General features: G+C 41.6%; 1 protein-coding gene across 35 annotated transcripts; it reads left to right on the forward strand.

Moving 5' to 3' along the window:
* Positions 1-255: 255 nt before the first annotated feature.
* Positions 256-27,640, forward strand: c2cd5 (C2 calcium dependent domain containing 5). 35 transcript variants are annotated; one of them, XM_074633087.1, is made up of 32 exons: positions 258-574; positions 1,003-1,111; positions 2,802-2,888; positions 3,043-3,214; positions 3,311-3,406; positions 4,736-4,891; positions 4,978-5,215; positions 7,351-7,511; positions 9,047-9,265; positions 9,761-9,849; positions 10,175-10,210; positions 12,435-12,543; positions 14,740-14,793; positions 16,909-17,023; positions 17,187-17,285; positions 17,402-17,513; positions 17,599-17,678; positions 17,847-18,033; positions 18,127-18,291; positions 18,567-18,605; positions 20,307-20,447; positions 20,529-20,592; positions 20,699-20,760; positions 21,160-21,258; positions 21,412-21,501; positions 21,619-21,697; positions 23,001-23,093; positions 23,594-23,626; positions 23,919-24,050; positions 25,270-25,463; positions 25,560-25,706; positions 25,846-27,640. In XM_074633087.1, exons 2-32 carry the CDS (start codon positions 1,022-1,024, stop codon positions 25,969-25,971), a joined length of 3,564 nt encoding a protein of 1,187 aa, XP_074489188.1. In that variant the 5' UTR covers positions 258-574; positions 1,003-1,021; the 3' UTR covers positions 25,972-27,640. The 35 variants fall into 35 exon arrangements, 34 of the variants coding, with proteins under 34 accessions (XP_074489221.1, XP_074489188.1, XP_074489208.1 ...); XM_074633086.1 differs by lacking the exon at positions 18,567-18,605 and adding an exon at positions 19,639-19,683 and having other exon boundaries at positions 259-574; XM_074633088.1 differs by lacking the exon at positions 18,567-18,605 and adding an exon at positions 19,639-19,683 and having other exon boundaries at positions 259-574; positions 23,919-24,020.
* The last annotated feature ends 51 nt before the right edge of the window (positions 27,641-27,691 follow it).

Below are 27,691 nucleotides of genomic sequence, written 5' to 3' on the forward strand. Positions count from 1 at the left end.
TATAACATCACATCACATATAATAACATAATAACATATAATAACATAAACATAACATCACATCACATATAATAACATATAATTACATAAAAATAACATCACATCACATAAAAAAAACATCACATCACATCACATAATAACATAGAAACATTATATTTACAACAAAAAGTGAGTAGACTACTTTCTTCCTTGGTGCCACCCCATGGGTGCCACCTGGAACATGACGAGGGACAAGGATGAGAACATTGCAGGAATTTCCGAGGTGTACCTGAAGGCAGCACACACTAGCTCATTCATCATGAGGCTGTGAATCCTCATCAAGCTATCTGTTAGCTCTGCGTGCTAACCCCAGTGATATGAACTGATAAGCCGGTCGTAACGTCACTTGTACAGCCTTTATCTATTTAGTTTGTAACACCAGCTAATGAATATCTGTATTAACGTTACCGGAGGAACTAACGTGTCGTGTTATGGGAGATAAACTGAGGTCAGACGAGCGGTGGGCTGTCAACAACACTAATGTCCGAACAACCAGCCCTCTGCCTCTCTGACAGTCTGTTAATGTTATAGCTCTGGTAAGGATGATAACTGTGTTTAGCAGGGTAATAGTGTGGTTACGTAGGTGTTGGCTGGTTGTAAGAACATGCCCGATCAGGTAGAGATAAGGAGATTGACTGCAATGCAGTTAACCTACATGTAGCTGGTCTTGCTATGCTAGCTTAATCTAGCTAGCTAACTGTCTGTTGCCGTGGTGATCTTGAAGGTTAGTTCAATAGATCACTTTAAACCAAGTCCATAAACTATGTAGAGTTAAGATAGTAAACTCTAGTTTTAGATGAGAGAAGCTAGTTTATTAGCTAAGTGAAATAAGGGAAGGGATCTCTCTCCACACTGTCAACAACATGTGTAGTTGTGTGGCCCACTCTTCAGTCCTCAGGTGATTACTGCAGGTGATTACAGGTTGTCAGTTCATGCATTTGTTATTGATATTATATGTTCACAGATCAACTTCAAAGTGAATCATGCCTGGGAAACTGAAGGCCAAAATTGTGGCAGGGCGCCACTTGCCTGTGATGGACAGAGCCAGTGACCTTACTGATGCTTTTGTAGAGGTGAGTGAAGCTTGAAGAGAAAAGACTTTTTTGTTTCTTTTTAATGAAACCATTCACATCTGTATCAAGATATATTTTACATGAAGACAATGGAGTAGAAGCGCTGCTGGGTCTCTGTGGTAATCACATACAGGTGCTCTTTGGATCCTTCAGGTGTATTGGGCTCATTCTTGTGAAGGGCTCATTGCATGGGTGGAAAAAAAGTTGAGACCAACATAGGTCTTTATCAGGGTCACTGTCGAAGACCTATGTTGGTCACAACGCGTTGGTCATTTTAAACACTTATTGCCATGTAAAATAAAGGCATTTTAATTTTGTTCAAACACTACAGTGTGCCTTGGATTATTTTTGAGTGAAGCTTGAAGAGCAAAGACTTTTTTGTTTCTGTTTTTTTCACTTTAGTTTTTATTGATGTTTTTCAAGGTTATACACAATATCAACTTCAAAGAGAGGAAAACATGCACATTCTCAAAATTGTTTGTGGTGCTGGGAGTAGATCCCCTCCAATATGTACTTTTTAAAAAAAAAATGATTTGCTCCCGCACATACTTTTCTCTGCTTTATTAGTCAACGTTTCGGTCAAAAATTTGGCTTTTGGCTAAGAACAAAATATTGGACTATTCTGAAGTGGCCTTCTATGAGCCCTGATCTAAATCCTATTGAACATCTGTGGAAGGAGCTGAAACATGCATTCGGAGAAGGCACCCTTCAAACATGAGACAGCTAGAGCAGTTTGCTCACGAGGAGTGGGCCAACATACCTGTGGACAGGTGCAGAAGTCTCATTGAGAGTTACAGAAATCACTCGATTGAAGTGATTGCCTCGAAAGGTTGTACAACTAAATATTAAGTTAAGGGTACCATCATTTTTGTCCAGGCCAGTTTCATTAGTTTGTTTTTTAAAATGATTCTGTTGAACCACAATTCAAAAACAATAGCTGATTTTCATTAGTTAATTTTCAGTGAATTTTTATTTATTATTACTTTTGTCAGTTTCAAGTTATTTCAGTGACCATTGTGGGTTTTTCTTTCTTTAACGGAAGGGTACCAACAATTTTGCCTACGTGTGTACAGGACCCGTGTTGGGGAGTTACACTTCCATTATTCCATACATTCTCATGTCATTTCCAACTCAATCAGTTGTCCTTTCTGCCGTCTACGTCGCTGTTTTGGTTTTTGAATAATGTCCATTTCTCCCACTTGTCTTCCATCTGTGTTTCTTGCAGTCTTAAACGATGTGTCAGCTTCTCCATTATGTATATCTCCTCTACTACCCCCATCCACTGCTCGTGTGTAGGGGGTTCCACTCTACCCCATTTCCTTGTGATAGCTTTCTTACTAGCTATTAACAATATCTTGACCAGATATCTATCACTTATTCGTACATTTCCCTCAGTAGAATTCAAATTACACAGGTAGAGAGTCATGTAACTCATAGTGATATCATATCCTAGTATCTTTTGTAACGTGTTGTGTACCACCTTCCAAAACTGTACTATTTTGGGACATTTATAAAATATATGGAAGTGATTGGCATCTAGTGCCCCACGCTCTCTCCAACAGACTTTTTGTTTCTTTTAATGAAACCATTCGCATCTGTAACAAGATATATTTTACATTTGGTTTCAGTATGGTTGGTATTACACTAAATGAGGAATTTAAAAATGCGTCTTTTGTCTTTTATTTCCCAGGTTAAGTTTGGAAACACAACTTTCAAAACCGACGTCTTTCCCAAATCCCTCAATCCACAGTGGAACTCTGAATGGTTCAAATTTGAGGTAAAAGGCCTGTGAGCTTCACTTTAAACATGGCAGGCAGTGGTAGTATTATTTTAATGCATCACTCAATGTGGATGCATTACATTTCAGCATTCCTAACCTCTCTTACACTCTGCTCCCTTTTGTGATCCTTCTCTCTCCTTTTGCTGTGTAGGTTGATGACGAAGACTTGCAAGATGAGCCATTGCAGGTCACAGTGTTGGACCACGACACTTACAGTGCTAACGATGCCATAGGGAAAGTTTACATTGATATTGACCCGCTGCTGTGCAATGAGGCTGCCTCTGTCATCTCTGGCTGGTTTCCTATCTATGATACAATTCATGGTGAATAAACTAATCTGATCATGATAATTGCACAGTTATTTCCCCTTAGGTACCATTCTTTATTATAATGCATTTCTGTCTATTATTTGTTATTAGGTATCCGAGGGGAGATCAATGTCCTCGTCAAAGTGGAGCTTTTCAACGATTTGAACCGCTTCAGACAGTCCTCCTGCGGGGTCAAGTTCTTCTGCAGTATGTCTGACTTGACTTTTGGTTCACAATTGTTTATTTACATCATAAGACACAATTTGCGTGCATAAAATGCAGATTGACAGTATACTGTATATGCCAGTAAACTACAAAGCAATGCATGAAAGATGTTTCAGTTGAGGACATCATCATTTTGATGTTTTAGGCACAAAGTTTATTCAGTCTTATAATGAGTGCACAAGCAGAAAAAGTGTAATTTGCGAGATCAACAAAATTACAAGCTGCGAGTGTGTCAGTATAAATAGTGTATCAGTAAACAGGGAATTGTCAGTTAGAACTATATGCTAAAAGTGTAATAACAGCTGAAGAGAAGAAGGAGCTTTTCCCATTTTTTAAAAACTATATATTTATTGAATTTTCTTATCTTACACAAACAAACAAAAACAAAACACAGCTCAGATCAATAAAGGGTGTTGTGGGAAATGTCACAAGTTACAATAATTCAGGTTCAGGTGTAAAATAATGGAAGAAAAATCAGGTCCAAGATAATTCAGATAGGGCAGCCAGATTTTGTGGAACTGATTTGCTTTGGTATGTAGAATATTTCTAAGATACTCCAAAGGAACAGTTCAAATATAACTTTACACCAACCCTTAACAGAAGGGCCCTGATCACTAATCAACTGTAATAATCAATTTTTTTTAGCAGCAAAAGTAAGAATGTTGTATGACCTTTTTCTAGCTACAGTAGTCATATTTCTACTTGGGAGGCCCAAAATCAAAGAAATTGGATACATTTCTAAGTTTTTGCTACATATATTCCCCATTTAATTAGTATTTCAGACCAGTACTTCTGTAATTTATGACATGATCATATGCAATGAGTTAAGGTACCTATTTCTGTCTTACATTTGCGACACAGAGGAGAAGGTGAGGGGTTAAAAGAATGCCTAACTTTTCCCATTTAATCCAAAATAGAGCTGCAACGATTAGTCGACTAATTGATTAGTCGATCGAAAAAGAAAAATAACTATTATAATAACTGTTTTAATTATTGATTAATCGGTCATTTTTAATGCAAAAGTGGCAGAAAATGCTGTTTTCGTCCTCTCATGAGATTTCCTGCTTTTCTCTGTCTTATATCATTTTAAACTGAATACCTTTTGAGTTTTGGACAAAACAAGGCATTTTAAAAAAATCACCTTGAACTTTGAGAAACGGGGGTGGCCATTTTTAATTATTTTCTGAAATTTTATAGACCAAACGATTAATCGACTAATCTTGAAAATAATCGTTAGATTAATCAATAATGAACATAACCGTTAGTTGCAGCCCTAATCTAAAATCCTGTTTGTCTAATTGTCTATGGCAGCCACATCCATTCCACGGTGCTACAGGGCAGCGTTGGTGCACGGGTTTGTGGAGGAACTTGTGGTGAATGAAGATCCAGAGTACCAGTGGATCGACCGTATAAGAACTCCTCGGGCCTCCAATGAGGCGCGTCAGAGGCTCATCTCTCTTATGTCCGGTAAGACGATTCACAGCGATCCTCTTTTCACGTTGGTGTGGAGGAATTTGTTCCTTGTTAATATGTCTGTGTTACACCCTATTTAGGAGAGCTGCAGAGGAAAATAGGGCTTAAGGTACTGGAGATGGGCGGGAATGCAGTGGTGGGCTACTTGCAGTGTTTTGACCTGGAGGGAGAGTCGGGCCTGGTGGTCCGAGCCATAGGTACTGCCTGCACACTGGACAAACTCAGCTCTGGAAGCGCCCCCAACACCAACACACATATACACCCGAGCACAGCCCCTGCTTCCAATGCCTGCAATTCCCCCTCTAAGGATGGAAAGGAGTGAGTATGAACCACCAACACAAGCATGGACCCTTCCTCTTTTTATGTCACTGCAATTCTAGTTTGTGAGAATGGGGAAATGTGATCGGTGCGTGCATGAGAGGGAGAGCGTGTGGACGAAATGTACTGAATGTTATAGTCTACCGGTTACTCCTGTGTGTGTCTCAGAATCTTTGATTCTCCTTTGCAGTTTGTGTCACGTGTATTGCATCATGAAACTAACAGCACACGACAACATATCCTGAGACACACACATGTACAGTACACACACAGCCATCCTCAACCCCCCTCCTTCCTTGTCTGCTCTTTTAGACCGCTCTTGCATGGCTTTCTGCTCTGCCTCTGCATGTTCTAGTGCTTCGTCTTTTAGTGAGTATCTAGCACACACGTGTTATCTGCTCAGCCTCTAACAGTGTGCTCCCTCACTCTGTCCCTGGCTATTTAGTGGTTAGCTTGTGATTTCATCCAGTTACTGTACGCATAACTACAGTTGAGTGCATGTGTGCCATGTGTGAGATTGTGTGTATCAACGATGTAAACACCTACTTCACATCTTTCTGTCGATGGTTATTGTTTCAGTCGTGATGGGGACTTTTCATTGGGATACATTTTAAATAATGTCTCTTTAGGTTAGCTTGTCCCTGTGCCATTTCTGTCATGTTTACATTCCTGCTGTGCATGTTTGTGTGAGACTGAGATCTTTAGCTGAGAGCTATGCATGAGTTTCCTACTGGGGTTGTAACGGTATTAAAATTGACATTATCATACCTTATATATTTGCTTATCTACGGTATTGAAAAAATCGGACATAGGTGTGTGTGTGAGTTAAAGGAGCAGGAGCAGTCTGGCTGCGCTGCTGCACACCTACATGTTAATTGTTAATGATCAAAGGACATTATTTAAAAAGCTCACAGCTGATGTTATTTTTCATTTAGTAGTTAATTTAACATGCTATAGTGCTGCTAACATAAACTAACATACTTCAGTTAACATGTTATGGTTACATACTATTTTTGATCAGGTTTATAATTTGGCTTAGTATAATTCTCATTGTAACTGATAATAACAATAGTAATATATCATGAAACCAGGATATTTTCTGAGAGTTTTTGTACCGTGTAAATATCATACCGTTACAACCTTATTTCCTGCTGCTTTCACATAGCTTTAAATGGAATAACGGGGGCATAGAGAGGGCGTAAAAAACAACTTCTTTTCCTTTTTTGTTTCCTTTTACACTTTATTGCAATGTTGTGGTGTTGGTTGTTGTTGTGTGCGTCTCTTTCTCCCTCTCTGGCTCTCTGGCTTCATTCGGATTGGAACGTTTCTCACTGCTTGTGTCCAAATCGGTCCTCTGTCTTCCTCCCTCTGCGTGCTGATTGGCCCAGGTCTCCCCTTGCCCACGGATGCCGCTCCACCCACAACAGCCCAGTGCATTCGGCCTGCAGCTCCCAGAGACTGTCCCAGAACTTCTCTGTCTCTGTTCCCACACTCATCTTCACTGGTACGCAGAGGCAGGGAAGGAAATAGATACAAGAGAAAGAGAAGAAATGCAAAGAGAAGTAGACAGTGATGTTTATATGGAAGGAGAAAAGTGAGCATATTTTTTGCTGGAGTCTGGTAGGTTGAAAAAGGTAGACCCATATACCTTTGTCAGAGAAAGACCAAACGTTGACACAAGCCTCAAATCCCTCCATCTGTCATGCCTTCTGCCAACGATAGAGGGTGGGCAGTCAGGTACCGAGTTGCATCCTTCTGCAAGGGCCTGTGATCTCTCTACAGTCACCTGACTTTTACTTCACTCTACTGGGACACATGCTTCAGCTCGTCATCCTCTGTTAAATCTTGTGGTTTGCCATGTTGCTTTCTTTAGTTTGATGTGTGTCTGTGTGCGTTTCATTTGTGTTTATCTAAATTTTGCTTCCCACGCTTGCTTTTTTGTTCTCCAGCCATACGTAGCACCTCAAACACACCCCACCCAAAGCAATTCACACATTCAAACGGATACCTTCCCATTTAATTGCAGCGCTAACCCACTCCCATATATGCACACACACTCACACACGCGCACACGATCGCAGGGTGAGGTGACGACTGATGTGTGTGTGTGTATGTGTGTCATGTTCTCCTGGCAGGCCGGTATTTGGTGAGGACCTGACCTCGTCCTCCGGCCCGCCAACCCCTTTCAGAGCCCTTCCCACCACCTCCTCCTCTCCTCCCCCCTTCTCTCCTTCCAAGCCATGCAGCCGCCAGTCCTCATCATCAGACACAGACCTCAGTTTGACGCCCAAGACGGGTAAGGACACTTGGCCCCGTCCCCATTCTCATCCCTCCCTTCTCCCTCACCTCATTGTGGTGCTACTCTGGTGGTGGTTTTTACATTTTTGTTTATTTATTTACATTTTTTCATGGTTGAGTTTTAACATTATTTTATTGTAAATGGTGTTGTAAATATTTATTTACCTACGTCCCATCCACCCTCTTGTCCTCAGTGGTCTGGTGTGTCTTCTTTTTTCACACTATTGAAAACAGATATTCAAGACAGCCTTTAGATCTTAGAAAACCTGCTTAATAGTATGAAGACACACCAGATCTCTGTATTAGTTTTGCCCCCCTGTTGTTGTGGTCTTTAAAAGAAGCACTGTGTCTCATGAGGGGCTGTCGTTGAGCTAAGGTCACTGAGCCATTATGGTTAATCATTGAAGAAAAGGTAACTTTAGTCAAGCTCTGCCCCAAGGACAACTTGAGCACATATGCAGTTCAGCTATAAACACTGTGCAGCCTGAAGAACCTTCTCACCAGAGCCGCTCCACTGACCCCTCAGGAGGGGACCAGCAGTCCCCCAAGCCGACCTCACTCCTTGTTCTCTCATCTTTCCTCTTCTCTCTCATCTCTCTCATATTCTCTGCCTTTTTCATGCCCATCTTTTTGCTCCTACATTCTCCTTTTCCTTCTCTTACTCATTTGTGTTAACTTGCCTATCTTTATCCTTTCTGTAGCTTGGTTCTAGACCTCTGAATTGCCTCCCACATCTGCAGTTTGTTGTTCTGCAATTCAAATTGACCTGGTGTTGTGCCCACTGATGGTATTTTCATACCAGTTGGAGACACAGTCAACCAGTCAGAACTTTGTAGGCCTTATCTTCCTGCATAGCTTGCTAGCTACAGCCATGAAAAATGGCAACAAACGTGGTAGTTAGAAACTTTATTGTCCACAATTTGAAAAATTGTCTTTGGCTTCACCACAATCAACATGAGTTACAAATAAGACAATTGTAAGAAACAGTAAAAACATTGGAGGAGCTTTGAGTTCAATCATATGCAATCAAATACAGTTCTGGAGGCAATGTGCACAAATGTACAATGTGCAAATTTGTGTTAGTCTACGATTACTTTATATTTAATAGTTTAATAATTCAACTGTACTTACGCAGTACAGGTTGTTGTAAGTTGACTTACAGAAATAACGACTCTTAACTCTAAAAAATGTTCCTTTGTTCTAAAAAAACATCAAATTACCACCACAGTTTCCATGCCGACTAAAAACTATGTAGGTGGGACGGATATGTCACTAGCTACAGAGTGATTAGAGATGATTAGATGTGAACAAAACACCAACATCAACAAGAAAACGGCTATCATGAACAAAGTGTCATGCTCAATTTGATTATCAGGCTATTCTCTCTACGCTACTGTCCACTTTCTCCCCGTCACATCCTTCTCCCCCTCCTCGGTTGTTGTGCTTCTAACCACTCTCCTCATTGCGCTGCCTGTCCATTCTCAACATATCTGTTTCTCTGTGCACCCTCCATCTGTTTTTTCTGCTGGACAGTGGTGCCAGTGAGACGCAGGCCTGGGATCTTCCTCTGCCCCAGCTCCCCCACCCTCTCCACAGACACTCTGTCCCTTCCTGGTTCTGGCTCAGCGGGCTATGGTCTCGGCTCTGCCCCCAGAGCCGCCACCCCGCCCCCTCCCTCCACCGTCCACTCAGACACTGACTTGCTGAGAAAGAGCGTGTCCTTCACCGAGGGCCTGCTGCTGGCAGCCTCCGGTATAGTAGGACTGCTGTGTGTCATCAAGTAACAGAAACCTTACAACAGTGTGGTGTTGGCGCCTCTCTTGTATATTGGGTCAACAGCAGATTGACTCGACTGGTGTTAACAGAAACTAATAACTCCACATGCATGGTGCAACTGCCCAGAGCTCATTGTGAAACAACACTACTGACTCAGGATTCTCCTACCGCAGCATGTGGTTTGATGTGTTTATCCGGCGTACCCAAACCGTACTCTAGGTCCAGTATTTATGCTTGAACAAGAGAAAATGTTAAGAGTAGGCTAGTCTTAGCAGGAGGATAAATCAGGGTTATTGACTGTTCTTAATCTAAAGTTTTGTGTGCAATTCCAGCTGTTGCCTTCTCTTGGTTTGTCCCAATAACATTAATACTGCAAAGCAGTAATCGACTAACAGTTTGACTGGCTCTTTAGTCCGTTGACCTGTGTGTTAAAATTGATGAAACTAAAGCCAGACTCTCCTCTGTGATCAGGAATGGGCAGCGGGGGCAGCGCCGGGAAGGAGGCAGGGCCTCTGAAGACCTTGCTCAGACAGCAGACGCAGACGGCTCTCGAGCAGCGGGTACGATGACTCAACGCTCACATATGCATTACTGATACATGTACTGTATGTACCGACTCACGCTATATGCAGACATTAGAGACTGAAATGCAGTAGGCATAGCTAGGCATGGCTTTGTTCATGAAATGAACCAGTTTGCGTTGCGTGTCAGCCTCAGATGTCTGCACATAGGGACAGGCAGTTACTCTGTCACACACTAATTTTCACACACCTGCATTCTTTGTGAAAAATCATTAATTTACACTGAAGTTTAATGGGGAGTGGGTCTGTGTAAGAGCAAGTAATGTTCCCTTTCTCTGTCCTCTTGATTATTTGTGCTACTCAGGGAGCGTCCTCCTCTGGGTTATTGTTAAACGCCAGGGTATGTCCCATCAGTGTGACACACTCTCTCTCTCTCTCTCCACCTTTCCCCTAACACCCTGACTAGCTGATGGCCACCACCAAGTCTGAATCAACTCCTAACCCGTCCCTCCTCTGCTGTTTGTAAATCTCACAGGGGCAGTGGGTCCTTGTGTGACCCCCCCGCTTTGTGTGTTTGCTTGGCACCCACTGCACTCTTAAAAGATTCACAGACATGTTTGGCGGAGGGCTGGAGGCTAGGAGTTGGGTTCCCTTCAAGTTTGAAGGGTTGTGTGACTGTGTGTGTGTGTGCCTTCTGGATACTCAACACCTCCCTCCTCTCTGACTTCTTTTCCTGAGTCTGATTTGGTTTTCCTGAGTCAACAACGGGAATGAGCACGCTCACCTCATCACCTCATTCTTGCCTCCTTGCTCCGAGTGGGAGGGGCTGTCAGTCAAATTAGTGGCTATCTTCCTTGCTGGAGTACTGGACAAGAAAGAAACCTATTGGTCCCACCAAGCCATTCATCACATACGTATATCTGCATGGTTGGAAATCACATCATCCCTCAGATTTTTCATAAAGGTGGTCATCACTTCATCCCAGGATGAATACCAAGATGCTAACAGGCAGTCCAAGTATTTCCAGCTCCTCTTGTGAGTGACTGCATGGATTTGCATTCACATTATTTGACTGGAAGCAGAGGACCAGCTGTCACGTTAGTGGACAGAAAAGCATGTAAAACAGAGTCCGGATCCTCAACCAGGACCGTGTGCGTGTGCGTGTGCGTGTGCGTGTGTGTGTGTTCTTCACTTTCAACTCCAAACCTAATTAATGCATTTATATAGATTTGTAAGGATTGAATGAATCGTCAGTGATACAAAACATGTAGGCTTTACTGAAAATACATTTTGTCAATCACTTCCAGATCTATTTAAAATGCACTGAAGTTTGTGTCTACCAGAGTAGACTGGAATGGAGCGAGTGGGGACTCCTCAGGGGTAAACCTTGCATGGGGTGACACCATCACACTCAATCCTTACTGCATGTTGGCATTTTTCCTAGTATAATAGTAACTGTATTATCATCCAAGTCTACACACATCAGTTACAGATACAGTACAGAGAAAAACAGGTGTCTTTAATCAATACATTTTTACAATACGCCCAGAGAGACAACTAAATCTTAAAGGAACAGTGTGTAACAATTAGGGGGGATCTATTGGCAGAAATGGAATATAAAATTAATAAGTATGTTTTCTTTATTGTATAATCACCTGAAAATAAGAATTGTTATGTTTTCGTTACCTTAGAGTGAGCCGTTTATATCTACATAGGGAGCGGGTCCTCTTCACGGAGCCAGCCGGCATATTTCTACAGTAACACAGAGCGGACAAACCACTGTGTTAACTTTTCCTGCTTGACCCGTAGTCGATAACGTTACTCGCTCCGGAGATAACCCCCGTCACTCCACTCAGCAGCCGGTAAACAAGACACGAGAAACCTTCGTTGGTCTTGAAGAGCTGCAGCATTTATTTCTGCACAAACCGCAACTTCCTCTGAACATTCACTTGATATTCTCAAATATAAACTAACTTTGTCTTCTGCTCCAAAAGCTCACTTGTTCGCTCACAACATCACACACATTCGCCGTCTCGCTCTCTCGCTTCACCACTCACTTCCCACGTGTACACACTCTACACACTGACTCTGCTATTCTCCAAATGACCAACGCTACTCTTACAACTGGCTCTAGAAAGGGCCATTTGCGTTTTCACATCCGCCACCGTAGTTCTTCTACACGCTTGGCACACGGGAGAGGTTTCAATCTGCACCTTCACCACTAGATGCCGCCAGATGTTACACACTGTACCTTTTTTTGAAGATATTTAGTCTTGTAGCCACTGTTAAAAGATTAGATTTCTCTGTTATTACATTACATTAGCTTTTTTTAAGATTATGTTGTTGTTGAATCACTGAAAAAAATGTTCTTGTATTATAACAGAGTGCTTATATGTAGGTCTCAAAATAATATGTTTTCATGTTTTCCCTCGAACTAGCCAAAAGAGAACATGGGACATTAGAAACAATCAACAAAAAGACACTCTTATGTTATTAGAATAACATCTAATAAAATGTTAGAATCATGGAGCCGTCACTAAATACGATTAGCAAAAATACATTGGAAAAGTCCAGAGTGTGTTTTTTCCCTGACTATAAGTGACCCGGCTGTTTTCTATCTGCAGGAGTTCCCCTTCTTCACCTTGACGTCTTTCCCACCTGGTTTTCTGGTTCATGTCGGTGGAGTGGTCAGTGCTCGCTCTGTCAAACTACTGGACCGTATACACAACCCCGGTGAGTGCAGCGCACGCAAACACACAGTGTCCCAATGTAGCTCGTCCACTGTCCTGTGAAACGATATGAGCGAGCTCCTCCAGTGACCTACAGTATTGTGTGAGTGTCCAGTCTTGTTGCAACTGGCTGTTAGTTAATGCTGCCCATTATCCTCTTGTGTTGAACGGTTGGTCCCTAGTCCCAATCTGTTTGATTGTTTAGAGAAATTATGTTGAAAAGACTTCAGTTAGTCCTAAAGCAGGTGAAAGCTGTTCCTGGTCACACTTATAGGCTGCAGCTTTGTAGCATTTTGAAGGAGATAAAGTTAGCATAGGCTATCATCAGATGGGTCAAAAAGCTCTATGGATAGGGGCAACTTTCACCTTGTGGTATGACTGACTGGCTTTGTGTAATGTAGAGTTTGTGCTGGTCATGTGATGGCTGTGTGTGTGTGTGTGTGTGTGTGTGTGTGTATGGTCGCTGTGTAAATGTGTGCTGTGGTGCTGCCCCCTGAAGGTGAGGTGTAATAGTCGTGCATGGCTCCAGTCTATTGCCTGCTGCTTCTGTTGTGTGGTGTTGTTGGCTGCAGGTGGCGCTGTGTTGAGGTCCTGGGTGTTTTATATATGCTCTTTCAAATAGCCTTCTTATCTCTCTGTCAAAATCCTTCTGTTTTCTTGTATTTTGTCGACTTTTAATGAGATTTATATCGATGACAATAAGACATTTGTTCAGCAGGCGAGTACCTGCCTGTTTAAGGTGTTGGACTATCTGAGTCCACTCTGCAGCTTCAGTCATTTTTGACAGTCTTTGACCGCTCTGACTCAAGGATGTCTGAGAATTTAGGGAGAGGGGAGTGCTGATGAATGTTGGCTGGGTTAGGATTAACAGGGTTCTCTTCAGAGATGGACAAGGGAACCAAAGTAAGATAACCAAAAAGGATTTTACTAATAATCTGCAAAAAAAGGTATAGGCATGCCATGTCATGATTAAACCTACAGTATTCATGGCTAAACTAGTATAAACAAAATCATTTTAACATAGTTTTCCCTGATCCAAATTGCAGGTATAGCTTGGAAACCTTTCTGAAAAGAGCCCTGGTCACTGTTGCTATGCCTCGACTATATCAACTACAGATTAACATTGAAGGTACCCTGTGGAGGGTTTTTTTTTACCATGAGAAGCACTATGGTATGTTTTACAAGTGGGTCACTCTTTTGTTTTAGGGTTGGTCGATAATTCAATATGGTAATTTATTGTCGTTCAATGGAATCCTATCATGATTAAATCATATATCGAGATATCGTGATACACAATTACGTCGTCTAAATTGATAATAACAAGCACATACTATCTCAAATTTCTTAGAAAATGAGATCAAACTATTGTCTTAATCTGTTTACTCTGTATTTGTGGGCATGCATGTAAACATAGTCAGTGTATAGTAGGAAATATTTATACATTTCTTTTCTCTATAATTTCACAAGTTCTTAATTAAATGAGAAAATGCTCAGTACTTTTCATTTGTCAAGTATTTAATTCATACAGGAGTATACAAAAAGAGGCTTTACCATATGGTTATTTCATATAGACTATTTATTTATTGAATTACCAGAACATATGCTATATCGTGATATATATATTGTTATCGAGATATGAAATGACCTATATCGGGATAGAAGATTTTGACCATATCGGACAGCCCTATTTTGTTTGTATAATTTGTGCACACGGATGCACATGCACAAGCATGCGGATGCTGCGATACATCGATCACTACTGGCGGTAACATGCAATGATTTTAGCTCAGCTTTTATGAGGAAGGTTTTTTAGACCTCAAAGATGCACACAATGCGTTTCGGTGAGAAAACTTCACAGGGCACCTTTACATTTAGAAAGTATACTAGAGTTAGGCTGCTACTGCATGCTCCTTTTTGTAAAATATATATATAGTCTATCTTCTCCTTAAATATTTTTCAAATTTGGGCTAGATCTGTAGCTTTTACTCATCTCTCTTCTACTCTTTTCCCTGTCAGTCTTCTTCTTTCGAGATTGTGTTAGTAGGCCTGAATATAGTTTGTCTTTGCGTAGTGACCGTGAAGTGCTGTCTGTCTTTGCATAGTGACCGTGGAGTGCTGCTGTTGTGCTGTGCTTGTTTGTTAGATTGTCTCTTCTTTTCTTTTTCTCTCTTTTCTGTACTAACGGTGTGTTCTGGCCCAGCCTTGGGTAACACGCGCTCATACAAACTGCTAGACTGGAATAGTGTCACTGCAGGTATTTCCCCCCTTTTACTGCTCTCACCCACACGAGTGATGGCAGCTCAGTGAAGTTAAACTTCATGCACCCACCCAACACTGACATTTAACCAAAGTAGACCAGCTAGCCTAAATATCCACAAACAAATTCAACATTAGTTTGAAATTGATGAATTCAGTGAGCTGCCATTCTCCTCCCTCTAATCTGTGTGAGTGTGTGCTGAGCTGAGTTGAGCATGCGCTGTGTCCCCCACCCCACCCCATCCAGCCTGGCCTGGCTCCCCCCCTATCAGCTCATCCTGCTGCACAGAAGCGCTGCAGCTCTTCCCTAACGTTGTCCCAGCGCTGTTCTAACGCTTCCTGAATCAGCATCGTGGTCAAACCTGTCTAGACCAGAGGAGGTTTAGGAGGTTTACTCTGTGACAAAGAGCCACTGACCGGGCATGTGCATCCCTAACTCACTGGGCCGTATTCATACTGAGAGAGAGAGAGAGAAGGAGGGATGGATGGATGTCTGGAAGGCAGGTTGATTTGGTGGGTGTCAGTTGAGGAAAATAAAAAAATGGATTTGGGATGTATGATGGGGATGGAGGGAAAGATATGAGTATAAGTATGATATCACTCAGTATTCTCTAACGTAAAAACTAGACTAGGTTTGATGGACTCTAGTGAATGAATATGGCCCTTTTCTGCCCATGAGCGTGCACATGGTCATGAGCGTGCACGTTGGTGAGCCTGTGCCTGTGTGACATGCTGCTTCTGGTTTAAAGGAACCCACCTCGTGGACCTGATGCCTGGCCATCAGTCATTACTCTTCATGTCTTCAGTTGATCTTTTCCCCTCCGTTCATTCCTCTTCCCCTGTCTCACCCAGACGTTTCTCTTTCTTTGGGGCTCCGTCAGCATGTGGCCCTCTCAGGGAGTCATGGGGTGCGGCTCAATACTCTAATGTAGCTTCCTTCATGTCGTCACTGATTCAGAAATGAGTGAGATTAAACTCACATCTGGCAACAATTAGGGTCTCATGATCAATGTTAATAAAACAGGATATTAGAGCAAAGCCTCATGAGACTATTGAAACACACCCATGGTTTAGCCTGTATGATGAAGGCCTTTTGAATTTAAAACCTTTGTCACCAGGGTACGAAACACTTTAAACACATCAGGCTTTTATATAATTACTCTTTTACCAGCCAGCAATATTTTCTTTCTTTAGTCAGACCACCAGCGAAAACTAGGGCTGTACAATTAATCAAAATTTTATCGAAATCGCAATATGGCCTACTGTACTTTTAAAATCTCAGGAGGTGCAATATTTGTTAAAAGCGAAATGTGTGTCAAAAATACTTTTTTAAATAAAATATATTCGTGCTGCAGAGATGTCCTAGCCTACACATCATATTCTACAGACTTTCATATACGACAGATCTTTGTTTGGTACATATCCCTGCAAGAATCACACCATCATCATTTTAATATATTTGTCAATGAAAATGAGAATAATGATGTAAAAAATTATAATTCCCTTTCGTATCGCAAATCATATCAAAATTTCAATATCAGATATTTTTTCTAAATCTTTCAGCCCTAGCAAAAACATACCTAATGGCTGGTGACTGTATCTCACCTGTGTCCTTTCTGTTAGTGTGGCTGACTGAAAGGAGACATAGAGAAGAGAGAGACAATATAGTATTTAAGGAATGCCAGTGACAACACACACAAGTAACCATTGACTTTGCCTTCATCATCATTCTCAAACTCTCATTTCATCATTCTCAATGTCACTTTGTTTCACAAACTGATAGTTGGTTTTGGCTTGCTTTACCATTTAATTTATGTATCATCAGAAAATACAAAGTGTACTGTTGTCTTGTTTATTTTCTGATAAATCAAAGCAATGAGATACCAGATTACATTTAGACTGATTTCCTGTTAGAGTTTTTGTACTTGTCAGGCAGTCTTTTTTTTTTCATCTAACTACGTTTACAATAGTTATTTAGTTTAGCGTTAACTCATCATTAACTGCATAGACTTAAGTGTTAAGTGAGGTTTTGATAGATAATTCAGCTAATCAGATGTTTTGTTTTGTTTTTTGTGTGTGAAAGCTATCTGATTCAAAAATTTGTGTTTTGCAGATGAGCCAGAGACTCGCGACGCCTGGTGGGAGGAGATTCGCCAGGAGATCAAATCTCATGCCAAAGCACTTGGTTGCCATGCTGTTTTGGGGTACAGCGAGAGCACTAGCATCTGGTATGTAGTAGTACATAGACACACACATGGAAAAATATTTGCCCCTTTATCCCTTTTTTTGCCTACTGTTTGCTATTTGTCTTAAACAAATATGGTTTAATGTCCTGTTCTCATCCTCTGCCCTTTCTTTCTCTCTTGATCCGTCCATCTCCCTTCAACACAGTGAGGAGGTGTGTATCCTGTCGGCGTCAGGCACAGCAGCCATCCTGAATCCTCGGTATATGCGCGAGGGCTGCCTAGACATCGGAATCGCCGACCACAGGTTGTTATGATTCAGAGACTGATTGTAAATCCTCGTATGCGTACAGTTTATGTCAGCACAGCTTGGATTGAGGTATGGAGGCTGATACCAGATGGTGTGTGTGTGTTGTTCGCCAGGTTTGAGGAGCCGTCTCCTCCGAGCTGTGGCTTCTGCCACATCCCGTATGATGAGCTCAACATGCCCTTTCCTGCCCAGCTCACCTACTGTTACCAATGCAGGCGACAAAAGGTCTCAAATATATTTTCTTGTTTGCCTAAATCCAAGTTTGGTGGAAAAAAAGTATGAATTCATTATAATAATTATGTTTTTTTAGGTTCCTGATGTGCTGTTCACAACAATCGACCTGCCTGCAGAAGCAGCCGTCACAGGGAAGGGCTGCCTCATCCAGGCCAGGTAAAACACCTCACAGTTAAATGACTCCAAGCCCTTCCAAAATGATTGCCAACACAGAGAAGAAACACACCAAATCAAGCAATTCAGCAAGTGGGCTGAACAATACATGTCCCTCACATCAAAGACATTGCTCAAAGTTAGTTAATGCCAGTGTTTATTGTCTTCTAGACTGTGTCGTCTAAAAAAGAAGGCCCAGGGCGAAGTGAATGCGACGGCAATCTCCAACCTGCTGCCTTTCATGGAGTACGAGCTGCACACTCAGCTGATGAACAAGCTGAAGCTGCGGAGCATGAACGCTCTGTTTGGCTTACACATACAGATCAGTGTCGGAGAGAACATGCTCCTGGGTCTGGCTGTAGGTTGACATTTTTAGGTTAACAACAGCTTAATCAGCCATACATGTGTGTTGCTGCAACTCCTTGAAATGTGTGTGTGTGTGTGTGTTCAGTCCGCTACAGGAGTGTACCTGACAGCCCTGCCGGCACCAGGTGGCATCCAGATTGCGGGGAAAACTCCTGGCGACCTGAGCAATGAGCATCACATCCTCACCATCCAGAAAAGGATCAATGAGACCATAGCCAAGAACAAAGAGCTCTATCAAATAAACCCTCCGGTGAGATACACAACACATGCACGGACAGTAAATGAATCTATAGACGACAAGGTTTGTGATTAAAGGCCCAGACACACCAAGCCGACATCAAAGGACTAGCGACAATGAAGGCTGACTGCCTCACGTTGTCTTTGTCTTGGTTGACAAGTGGCATTTGAACACACTCCAAAGACTACAACCGACGGCCAGTTAGCACGTACGTTCTGCGCCTGCGTTAGAGGAAATAGCTCTCCACACCAGCAGGTAACAGTAGCCTGTATTTGTCATTCACAAAGGGAAACCAGAAGACAGAGGACTGCGGACATGATGTTATGGTACGTACTGTACATGAAGCAAAGCGGCGTTTACCGACCATTTTCACACCGCTCTCACTCACCACTTAGCTTCATTCCAGATGGCCATGTCGGGACAATATCTGTGTATTGGAATGATCAGATGAGATGAAGATGAGAAATGAGGAGAGCCTTCTGTTTTTCTTCTTTACTCGTTTGCTTGCTTTCCTCGCTTCTGTTTCTCTGCTCCTGCACTGATTCGCTTAAGATGAACAGCCAATCAGAGCGATTTATCTCACCGACCGGCTCCTCCACCGATTCAACATGCTGAATCGGCCGAAAAGCTTCCGAGACGGGCAGACTAGAGCCGACACCAGAGCCGACACCACTGCAAAAAAAACAAAAAACGCTCACTGACAGCCCCAAACTGTCTGACGGCCGACCGTCGGCTTGGTGTGTCAGAGCCTTAAGTCCGCAAATTCTCCCCGATTATGCCAGGTTTTCACTGCTAAGTAGGTTTCTACAGTGATCATTCAATATTATAGTAGCCAGGGTGTCATGTTAGTTTAGCCCACAGCCCATGACATAGTCAATGTGAAACCCTTTAACCCAAAAGTAAATACTGTAAATAGAAAGCTTTGGGAACCTGTTTCAACAAAAACATTTAAAATGGTGTTGTTCAGATGTGTTGGAAACTTAGCATTTACTCTAATAGAGCTTGGAATATTATTAATTTACCTGTATCTTGGGTCAGTTTTATATGGTTGTTGTGTTTTTAGGGCTTTGAAGTCAGATGTCAGAATAATATCTACAGTTTATGACCTCTAAATATTAAAGAACTGTGCCTGTCACATACATTGTTATATGAAGTTAATAAGGTTTTATTTTACACAATAAGTGTAGTGATTCTTTTACACAAACGTATACATTTTGTGCTGAACTGTTTCTATTATTTTGGGTATAATTCTCTCTTTTTCTAGTGTTAAAATCATGTACGTAATCATACATTATATATAGTCTGTTCTTTGTGAATCATGATAAACTTACCCCTCTTGTCTCTCTCTGGTCGTTAAAGAAATTATTTGCCCTGGACCCTGAGGTGTTCTGCGGCATAAACATGGTACTGAGCACGGCAACTTTTAGCTGTGAGACACAGCAAAGCATGACAAATATTTCACTATATTAATCGCAATACTACACCTTTTTACTATAACTGTATAACCGCTCTTAACTGGGGACGTTTGGGAGCAGCTAGATGTGTAAACCACTCCAGAGTCACCTCTCGAGGGCAACCCACTGTAGACTCATTGTGTTGATGTACTTGTATTATGGCCATCTACCCTGCCCATTCACACTCTCACCTGTATATGTTTTTATGGTGTGTGTTTTTCGCCACTCCTTACTCTTCCAGATTCATATTCAAATTAACATTAGCTGTGTGTGTGTGTGTGTGTGTGTGTGTGTGTGTGTGTGTGTGTGTGTGTGTGTGTGTGTGTGTGTGTGTGTGTGTGTGTGTGTGTGTGTGTGTGTGTGTGTGTGTGTGTGTGTGTGTGTGTGTGTGTGTGTGTTTGTAATGGTGCAGCTCATTGGGTACTTGGGTGCGTGTGAGCATGTGGTGTGTTATTAACATAGACTTTCTACTAGCTGTACAGTCTGGGCACATGTGAGATGCAGATGTGCTGCTGCTGTGGTGTTCACTGTGACATCCTGTCTGCCTGGCTTTTGTGTCCCTTTTGCTTGCAGGAGGTAGCGGAGGAAGTGGTGGGTTCTCCGATTCCTGAGTCGAGGCAACGATCCAGACTTTTCCGCTCCCACTCAGAAAGCTCAGATGAACTGTCTGAACTGGACCTCTCTCATGGCAAGAAGGATGCCTTTGTCCTGGAGGTGTGCATCTATAAAAAATAAATACATTTATATGCAACAATTTCCATGGACAAGTGTAACCATTTGCGGTAATTTCCATAGATTGACGACACTGATGCTGTGGAGGACATCCACTCCCTCCTCACTGATGCGCCTACTCCCGCTGGTATGCTCTATCTGCTCACTCCACATCATTATGCACTGCACATGCTCAGTTATCTCCTGACTGGGTCGAGGCTCTAACAAATGTCGTCATGTCATTATATCTTCAGGTTTCTACAGCTGCAACACTGAGATCATGCCTGGGATTTTCAACTGGACTTCAGGAGTTCAGGTTACTCTCCATAATACAGTTTTGCTTCCTTCTAGAGCAGCAAAGATGAATCGATTAGTTGTCAACTTTTAAATTAATCGCCAACTATTTTGATAATGGATTAATCTGTTTGAGTAATTTTTTAAGGGGAAAAAAGGAAAAACTATCGTTAGTCGCAGCCCTACTTCCTTCACAGATTGCAGTAAATCTTCAACAAATACAATTTTGAGGGGTCTTTTTCATGCACGTACATTGTGCCATTGTGCACATTCAACCAGCAGAGGCATCTACATCTAAACAAAACTAAAATTTGAACATAATTATAGCAAATCTGCCAGTAAGGCAGAGTACCAAATAGGAAATTAAGCCCTTTGTCTTTTTTGCTAGTTTATGCTACGTGTTTCTGTTACTGTCTTGCAGATGTTTACATCGGTGAGGGTCTTTCGGTTGAGTAATGCCAATCTCACTAACCAAGGCTTGAACAAGATCTTCACTGACCTATGTGAGAATCTGCTAAAGGTAAGAAACCGTTATTGATCAGTTGGTAAGTCCGCCATATATGGTGCCATCCTTATCCTTTGTAATGCGCATGTTGCACACTGTTTATAATCATATTTTCAGTGGTTGTGTTTTCAATGAGTTACAAGTCAATTCATTGTGTGTGTGTTTCAGAGTTTTTACTTCAAGTTGCGCTCCATGATCCCCTGCTGTCTGTGTCGGCTCAACTTCACTGTAGCAGTGCCAGAAGAAGAACTCATACAGGTGAGTGGTTTCAGGCCATCTCTGATTTGTGAAATTGCAAACAAAACAGAATTGATCAGTCAAATTGAAATTCTTTCTATATATCTACTACTGTACATCTGTCTGTCTGCCTCCCAGGTCACTGTGACAGCTGTTGCCATGACGTTTGACAAAGACCAGGCTCAGGAGAAGCCTGCAGACAAGCCCACCACCAAAGGTTTGTCTGGTTAAAGAACTTTATTTGTGGTTATGGGGAAGCTTTTAATGTTTTCTACTTACAAAGTCAGACAGTCATTAATATCTCCACCAATTTCTGGATGTGTGGCTTCAGTTGCAGCTCTGCTTAAATGCAGGGAATCACATCTTTGACAGCACTGAGGTTTTAGTGCATTGCACTTGTTAGTCTAGTCTTAACAGCCTTATTTAAGAAACATTTCCATTGCACCATAGTGTGAAACAACATTTTCTGATGTACAAATAGTCATTCATATTCATCAACTGCAAGGTTATAATAGTTTAGAATTTTCATTAGTTTTTATTTCACTTTAGTTTTGACTTTTCAGTTTCATTTTAGTTAAGTTTGAGGTAGTTTTCAGGGTGTGTTTGCTAGTTTTAGTTGAGTTTCAGTTTTTCAGAAAGGTTTAGTTTTAGTTTGTATATATTTAGTTTTACAGTAGTTTTAGTTTGTTTTTAGTTAGGGCCAAGTAAAATGTCTCAGAAGTATACAGCTGTATACATACAAAATATATGGTTGGAGAACTTTGTAGCAATGGCCAAAATGTTTAATGTTCTTTGCGCTGCTGATGTGAAGTAGTTGCGGAATAACGCCGTCTCCTTGAATGTCAAGTCCGTTAAATTTCTGTGGTTCAATGTCATGAGAGTTGAAAAAATTTACTGCTGTCTCCTTTTTTCGGTCGTGAGATATTATAGCTAAAAATACTAAACTGAAAATAATGTATTCATTTTAATGCTATTTTTATTAGTTTTAACCAGGAAATTTAGTTTTAGTTTTTCTTAAAGGATATTGTTTTTATTTAATTTCAGTTTACTAAAAATATTTTCCACTGCTTATTTTTGCTTTAGTTTCAGTTTTAGTTTACTAAAACAACCCTGATCCACTGTAGGTGCTTGTGAACAGGAAGTAAATTAAAAGTTGTATATAATGTATTGTAAGTTGTTGCAAGTCAAATTAGTGATGCGTAAATTACAAAATATAGTTTAATAAGACAAGCCATTTCTACTATATCTTTAATATAGATTAATTTTAAAGCGGTATCTCTGAATGGAGCTGCTACTTGATCCCACAGTCGTGCAGTTTCTGAGTTAAGATAACATCAATATTCAACAAACCAAAAACATAAAAAGGCTTTTAAGAGTTTTTCTAAGTAGTAGTGAAGTAGGAAAACAGAACTATCCTTTTTAAGACCATGGTACTCTAAACAGTGTGACACATTTAAGAAACATCGCTTCTGTTGTGTTTGAAACCAGGCTAAAGAGTGATTCTATGTGCTTCTTTTCAGGAGGCGGTGAGACCGAAGAGCAGCTGCAGTTTCCCATGGAGTTATGTGCAGACTCGTCATCTGCCAACGCTCAGCCATCATCCAAAATCTCAGGTAGCCTTTAATCTTTTTTTTATCGCTACCTGACCTCCTCCTCTGCCCTGCTTCACTAACAGGTATTGCCCATCTCCTCCACTAACAACTTTAGGTACAGTCTCTTTACTCACGCCAGCTGCAAAACTATGCCGTAATCAGCTGGTTATGGTTCGTTCACCAGGTAAATAAACAGTGATGTGTCATAGCGCAGTGTGTTCTGTTTTGGTGTGAACTTAGAAGACCGTGTGATGTTGTCTACATGAGACGTCATGCTCCTAAAACAGCATGGCTTACTTTTCGTTCACATGAAATGAACACAGCAACAAGAGCAAGCAGCTAACTCCCTCTGTACAGCAAGTACTGGAGCATTTTGATGTACTAAACATTTAGATTTTGGATGTGAAAGCTAAGTAACGCATGCTGTGTAAGCCTTGTGGCGATGGCAAGGGATTGATCCTGAACCCTTTTCACTCCCTGCCAAGTGCAAAGATAGACTTTGATGTCTGTGTGTGTGACAGGTGTCCCAGAGAGTGCCGTCGTCTCATCCAGAGGTGAGCCCCCTTCCCCTCCACCATCTCTCCCTGCTACCAAAACTACTACACTGCCCTGTTTTGACTTTTCATCCTTTTGTCTCGGACAGAGTTATCCTGCACCACTCCCAAACCTCATCCACTTTTGTTCTTTTCTGTTCGTTTTTCGTGTCCTGTTTTTATTTTTTTTTATTATTTTTTTTTCTCTCTTGTTGTCGTTGTTGTTGTTGCGTTTGTGTATGTTCGGGTGTGGGCTGTGTGTGTGTATGTGTGTGTGTGTGTGTGTGTGTGTGTGTGTGTGTGTTCTCTCCAGCTGCCTCCGTTGATTACGGTTCCTTTGCAGACAGATGCAGCACCTGGCTAGAGCTGCTTAGGCTGAAAGCTCACACCATAAGACGAGGATCAGTTAAGACAAGTAGGAGGACACAGTCTCTAGCACACTCTGGTGATCATACCCACAAATACAGAACACAGTTTCACAAGCAATCCCACAAACACACACACACGCACACGCACACGCTCGCACACACACATGCTCGCACACACTCACACATCCCTCCATGCATGTCGCTGGGGGGCGGAGCATCGTAAATCAAGCACCAGCTTTATAGCGAGAGTGTGAACGCTGAAGCCCCGCCCCCTCAGAGGGATTCACAATCAGAAGCTTGGCTTTGAAATGCCTGTAGCTGCGGCAACCATGATGGAAATTAATAGGATGTATTTTTTTTTATTGCATTCAGCGTGCTTGCACATGTCTAGATCAGTAAGGGTTGGATGGTTTGCAGCAATTTGATGAAAATTACTGAAAGAATTCTTTTGATTTTTCTCTGCATTTGCATTAGTGAATGTACTCAAGCTGAGAAGACATGACATGATTTTAGGATAACACATAAAACATAAAATGTGGTGGAGATCAAGGTGGGGCGGGCGGGGGGGGACAAGGCTTTACTTCCAAGATCATGTGGTATGATTTATCAGTCCTGTGCACAGTAAGTGAACTACAATCTAATGTGTGGCTCTGAAGGTTCCTGGTTTGATGGATGTAAGCCACATCAGGTAAATTTGCAGTAAGACGATGAAGCATCTTTCACACTCTGGCTCGTGTACGTGTGCCCAGCTCAGCTCATAGCTGTCTCTGTCCGTCTCCATTTCTCAAGCCTCTTTCACAAATGCAAACAGATATAAAAACTCTCTCATGTACTTCACTGTACTGCAAAATATTCACACTTGTAAACATACACAGCTGTGCCCAGGTCTGTCTGTCTGTCTGCAGACACTGTTTAATTGTCTTGTCCGTTTGCTTCAACTGCATGATGTGCATGGCAACGCACGCTTTCCAAGTGATTGTCTTAGCACCACTCATCCACATCACTGCATGTCAAGTCACACGTTTCTAATGCACACAAACAACAGACATACTCTCTCAGATAAGTGTACACATGTGTTACTCCTGCTGCGAAAAACACCTACAGGGTTGCATTTTTTGCACGTACATTCCACATTCACATTTCTTTCTGCTTTAAAGTTCATATCTGCTTTTTTTCCACTATATTTGAGTATTTTCTGGTATCTCCATTCCCTTTCGTCTTTTTTCCCCTCCCCTCCTCTTGTTTTCTTTTCTCGTCTCCCTCTTTTGGACCTCTTCCCTCTCTCTGAACCTGCAGTCTCATCTTTGGAGCGCTGCAGTCCGCTGCCCGAGGGACGTTCCTGCTCGCTGCGCTCCAACCGCTCGTTCAGGGGCACTTCCGTCACCGTGGTGAAGATGACGCCGCTCTCCTTCCTCCCAGGGACACGCATCATTAAATACCTTGGGATCATCAACATGTTTTTTATCAGAGAGACGACATCGTTACGGGAGGTACGACTGCAACCTACACGCTACACATGCCCCAGGGTCTTGTGCAAAGTGGAGACATACCTGTACGCATGAAATGTGTGTGTTTGTCCTCTGCAGGAAGGTGGTGTCAGTGGCTTCCTCCATTCATTCATAGCAGAGGTGTTTGCGATGGTTCGAGCCCATGTAGCAGCCCTGGGTGGCAATGCAGTGGTGTCCTACAGCATGAAAGAGTGTGTGTTAATGGAAAATCCAAACAAGAACCAGGTACTCACACACACACTTGGAAGTATTTACCTGTTATGGTCCATTTATACATGAAAGCACAATGAACTACTCTCTGCATCCTCAGACCTCACAGTTATTTGTGTTCCTATGGTTTAATCTGTCTTTGTTCCTCCTCAAGGCCCAGTGTCTCATTAACGTGAGTGGTGACGCCGTCATCTGCGTCAGGGAAACGGACCAGGAACCATCTTCCTCAACGACAAATATCGGACAGACCTGCACTAGTGGAACCGATGTGGCGACATGACAGTGAAACACAGAGTCTCACTTTGTCTGCAGGACACACAATCTGAGTGAACACGGTCTATGAGTCTAGCCGTCCAAATATGAGTCATTTATTTCTGCCTTAAAACTCTGTAAAAGATCCAAAGGTTTGGACACAGGTAATATAGAAAACACACTAAAAAACACGCAGTCTGGATTTATATGTGAATGCAGCGTGTTTCTTTCTGTTTTTCTATGTTTAAAAAGAGCATTTGGGCAGGAGATACTGATGAGGCTCTTTGGGAATTAGGTAATCTGAGTGTTTAAAAAAAAAAAAACAGCCAAAGGACCCCCCTGCATCTAACATTTGCCTATGTATTACATCCGTCCATATAAAAGCTACAGTATGTTGGCCATTCCTCTATGTGATGCTTGAGGCAGCTATGACTAATTTGTCCATCCATAGCTCACAGGAGGAGTCACTAAATGGCCATGCCAAAAGGGACACAGCTGTATACCATCAGATAATTTAAAAACAGTCAGATTCTCACTCTGTTGAGCTCTGTTTCGAGGGAACTTGCAGATTAAAGGCCCATCTGTTCATTTCAGAGTGGTCACATAATGACTGTCGAGCAGGCAAGTATTTAAATTTCAACAAAGCCGGTCTTCCTCAAAATAGAAAACAATCACTAGAATGGAAATTTTAAATCGAAACAACCCTGTGATGCCGTTTTGTTATAATTATCTACTTGTTAATTGGTGTCCAGTTTTAATGTCTAAATTAGGTTTTGTATTGATTTTGTTGATAGTTAATCTTACTAATTACTGTCACAGTATTGCTTGCAGGCAGTATCATACAGATAATCAAATTTCATCAGAAAGTGTCAAATAATGATGTCATCTATAATAATAATAAAAAAAACAAAACAGGCCAGGGTTACTGCACATATTTTTGTAGGGCAAGAATTTTCCTTTTAGAACAGCCATTACTTACATTTACTCCAGTGACTATTTTATATACTAAAACTTTAAATTTGTATTGCTTCAGCTTAAAATGGCATAATGTGTATGCCTTTTATTCACTTACATCAGGAGTGTGAGGGCAATGGGTATAATGTGGCACCAGGGATGTTTGACGGGATAAAATCTTTGAGATTGTTTTGACTGACCTAAACCTTTAGCAGTGTGTACTGAATCAACTCCTGCTTCACTTGCAGCTCTAGGATCAGTTCCTCCTCTTGATGCGTCTTGCTGTCAGTGTCAGATTTCACACAACTTTGTCAAGCTTCATCAATGTTGCTTTGGCTCTCATGTGTCATGTAAGAATCCTGCTACTGATCTATCCATCTTCGACATTCATGTCCAATGCTGAAAAAAAAAAAGAAAAAAGCATCTTCTGGTGTAGCTGCCACCTGAAAATAAACTGTAAATGTTCTCTAAAATCAGATTTTAGTATTTTTGTAACATAAAATGTATGAAACCTACAGTTTGTTTTGCCTGTGCAATGCATTCCTGATGTTTTGACTCACTGTGTCAGAGAATAAGTGGTACTCTAATCTGTTATTGTGGTCAGTTTTCTGTGTCTAAAACTTGAATGTACAAACTTTAGATGCTTTTGCTTTCTGACTAGCAGCATGCAGACCCACTTTTTATTGCCATGAATCTGTATGCTCGCCTGGTAGGTCTTGCACAATAAACTCAGTCAAACCAAGGCATCTAATTTGATCATCTTTAAAGGGACTGTATGTAAGTTTTTACACATT

The sequence above is a fragment of the Sebastes fasciatus genome, chromosome 4 (genome assembly GCF_043250625.1).
Source record: "Sebastes fasciatus isolate fSebFas1 chromosome 4, fSebFas1.pri, whole genome shotgun sequence".
NCBI lineage: Eukaryota > Metazoa > Chordata > Actinopteri > Perciformes > Sebastidae > Sebastes > Sebastes fasciatus.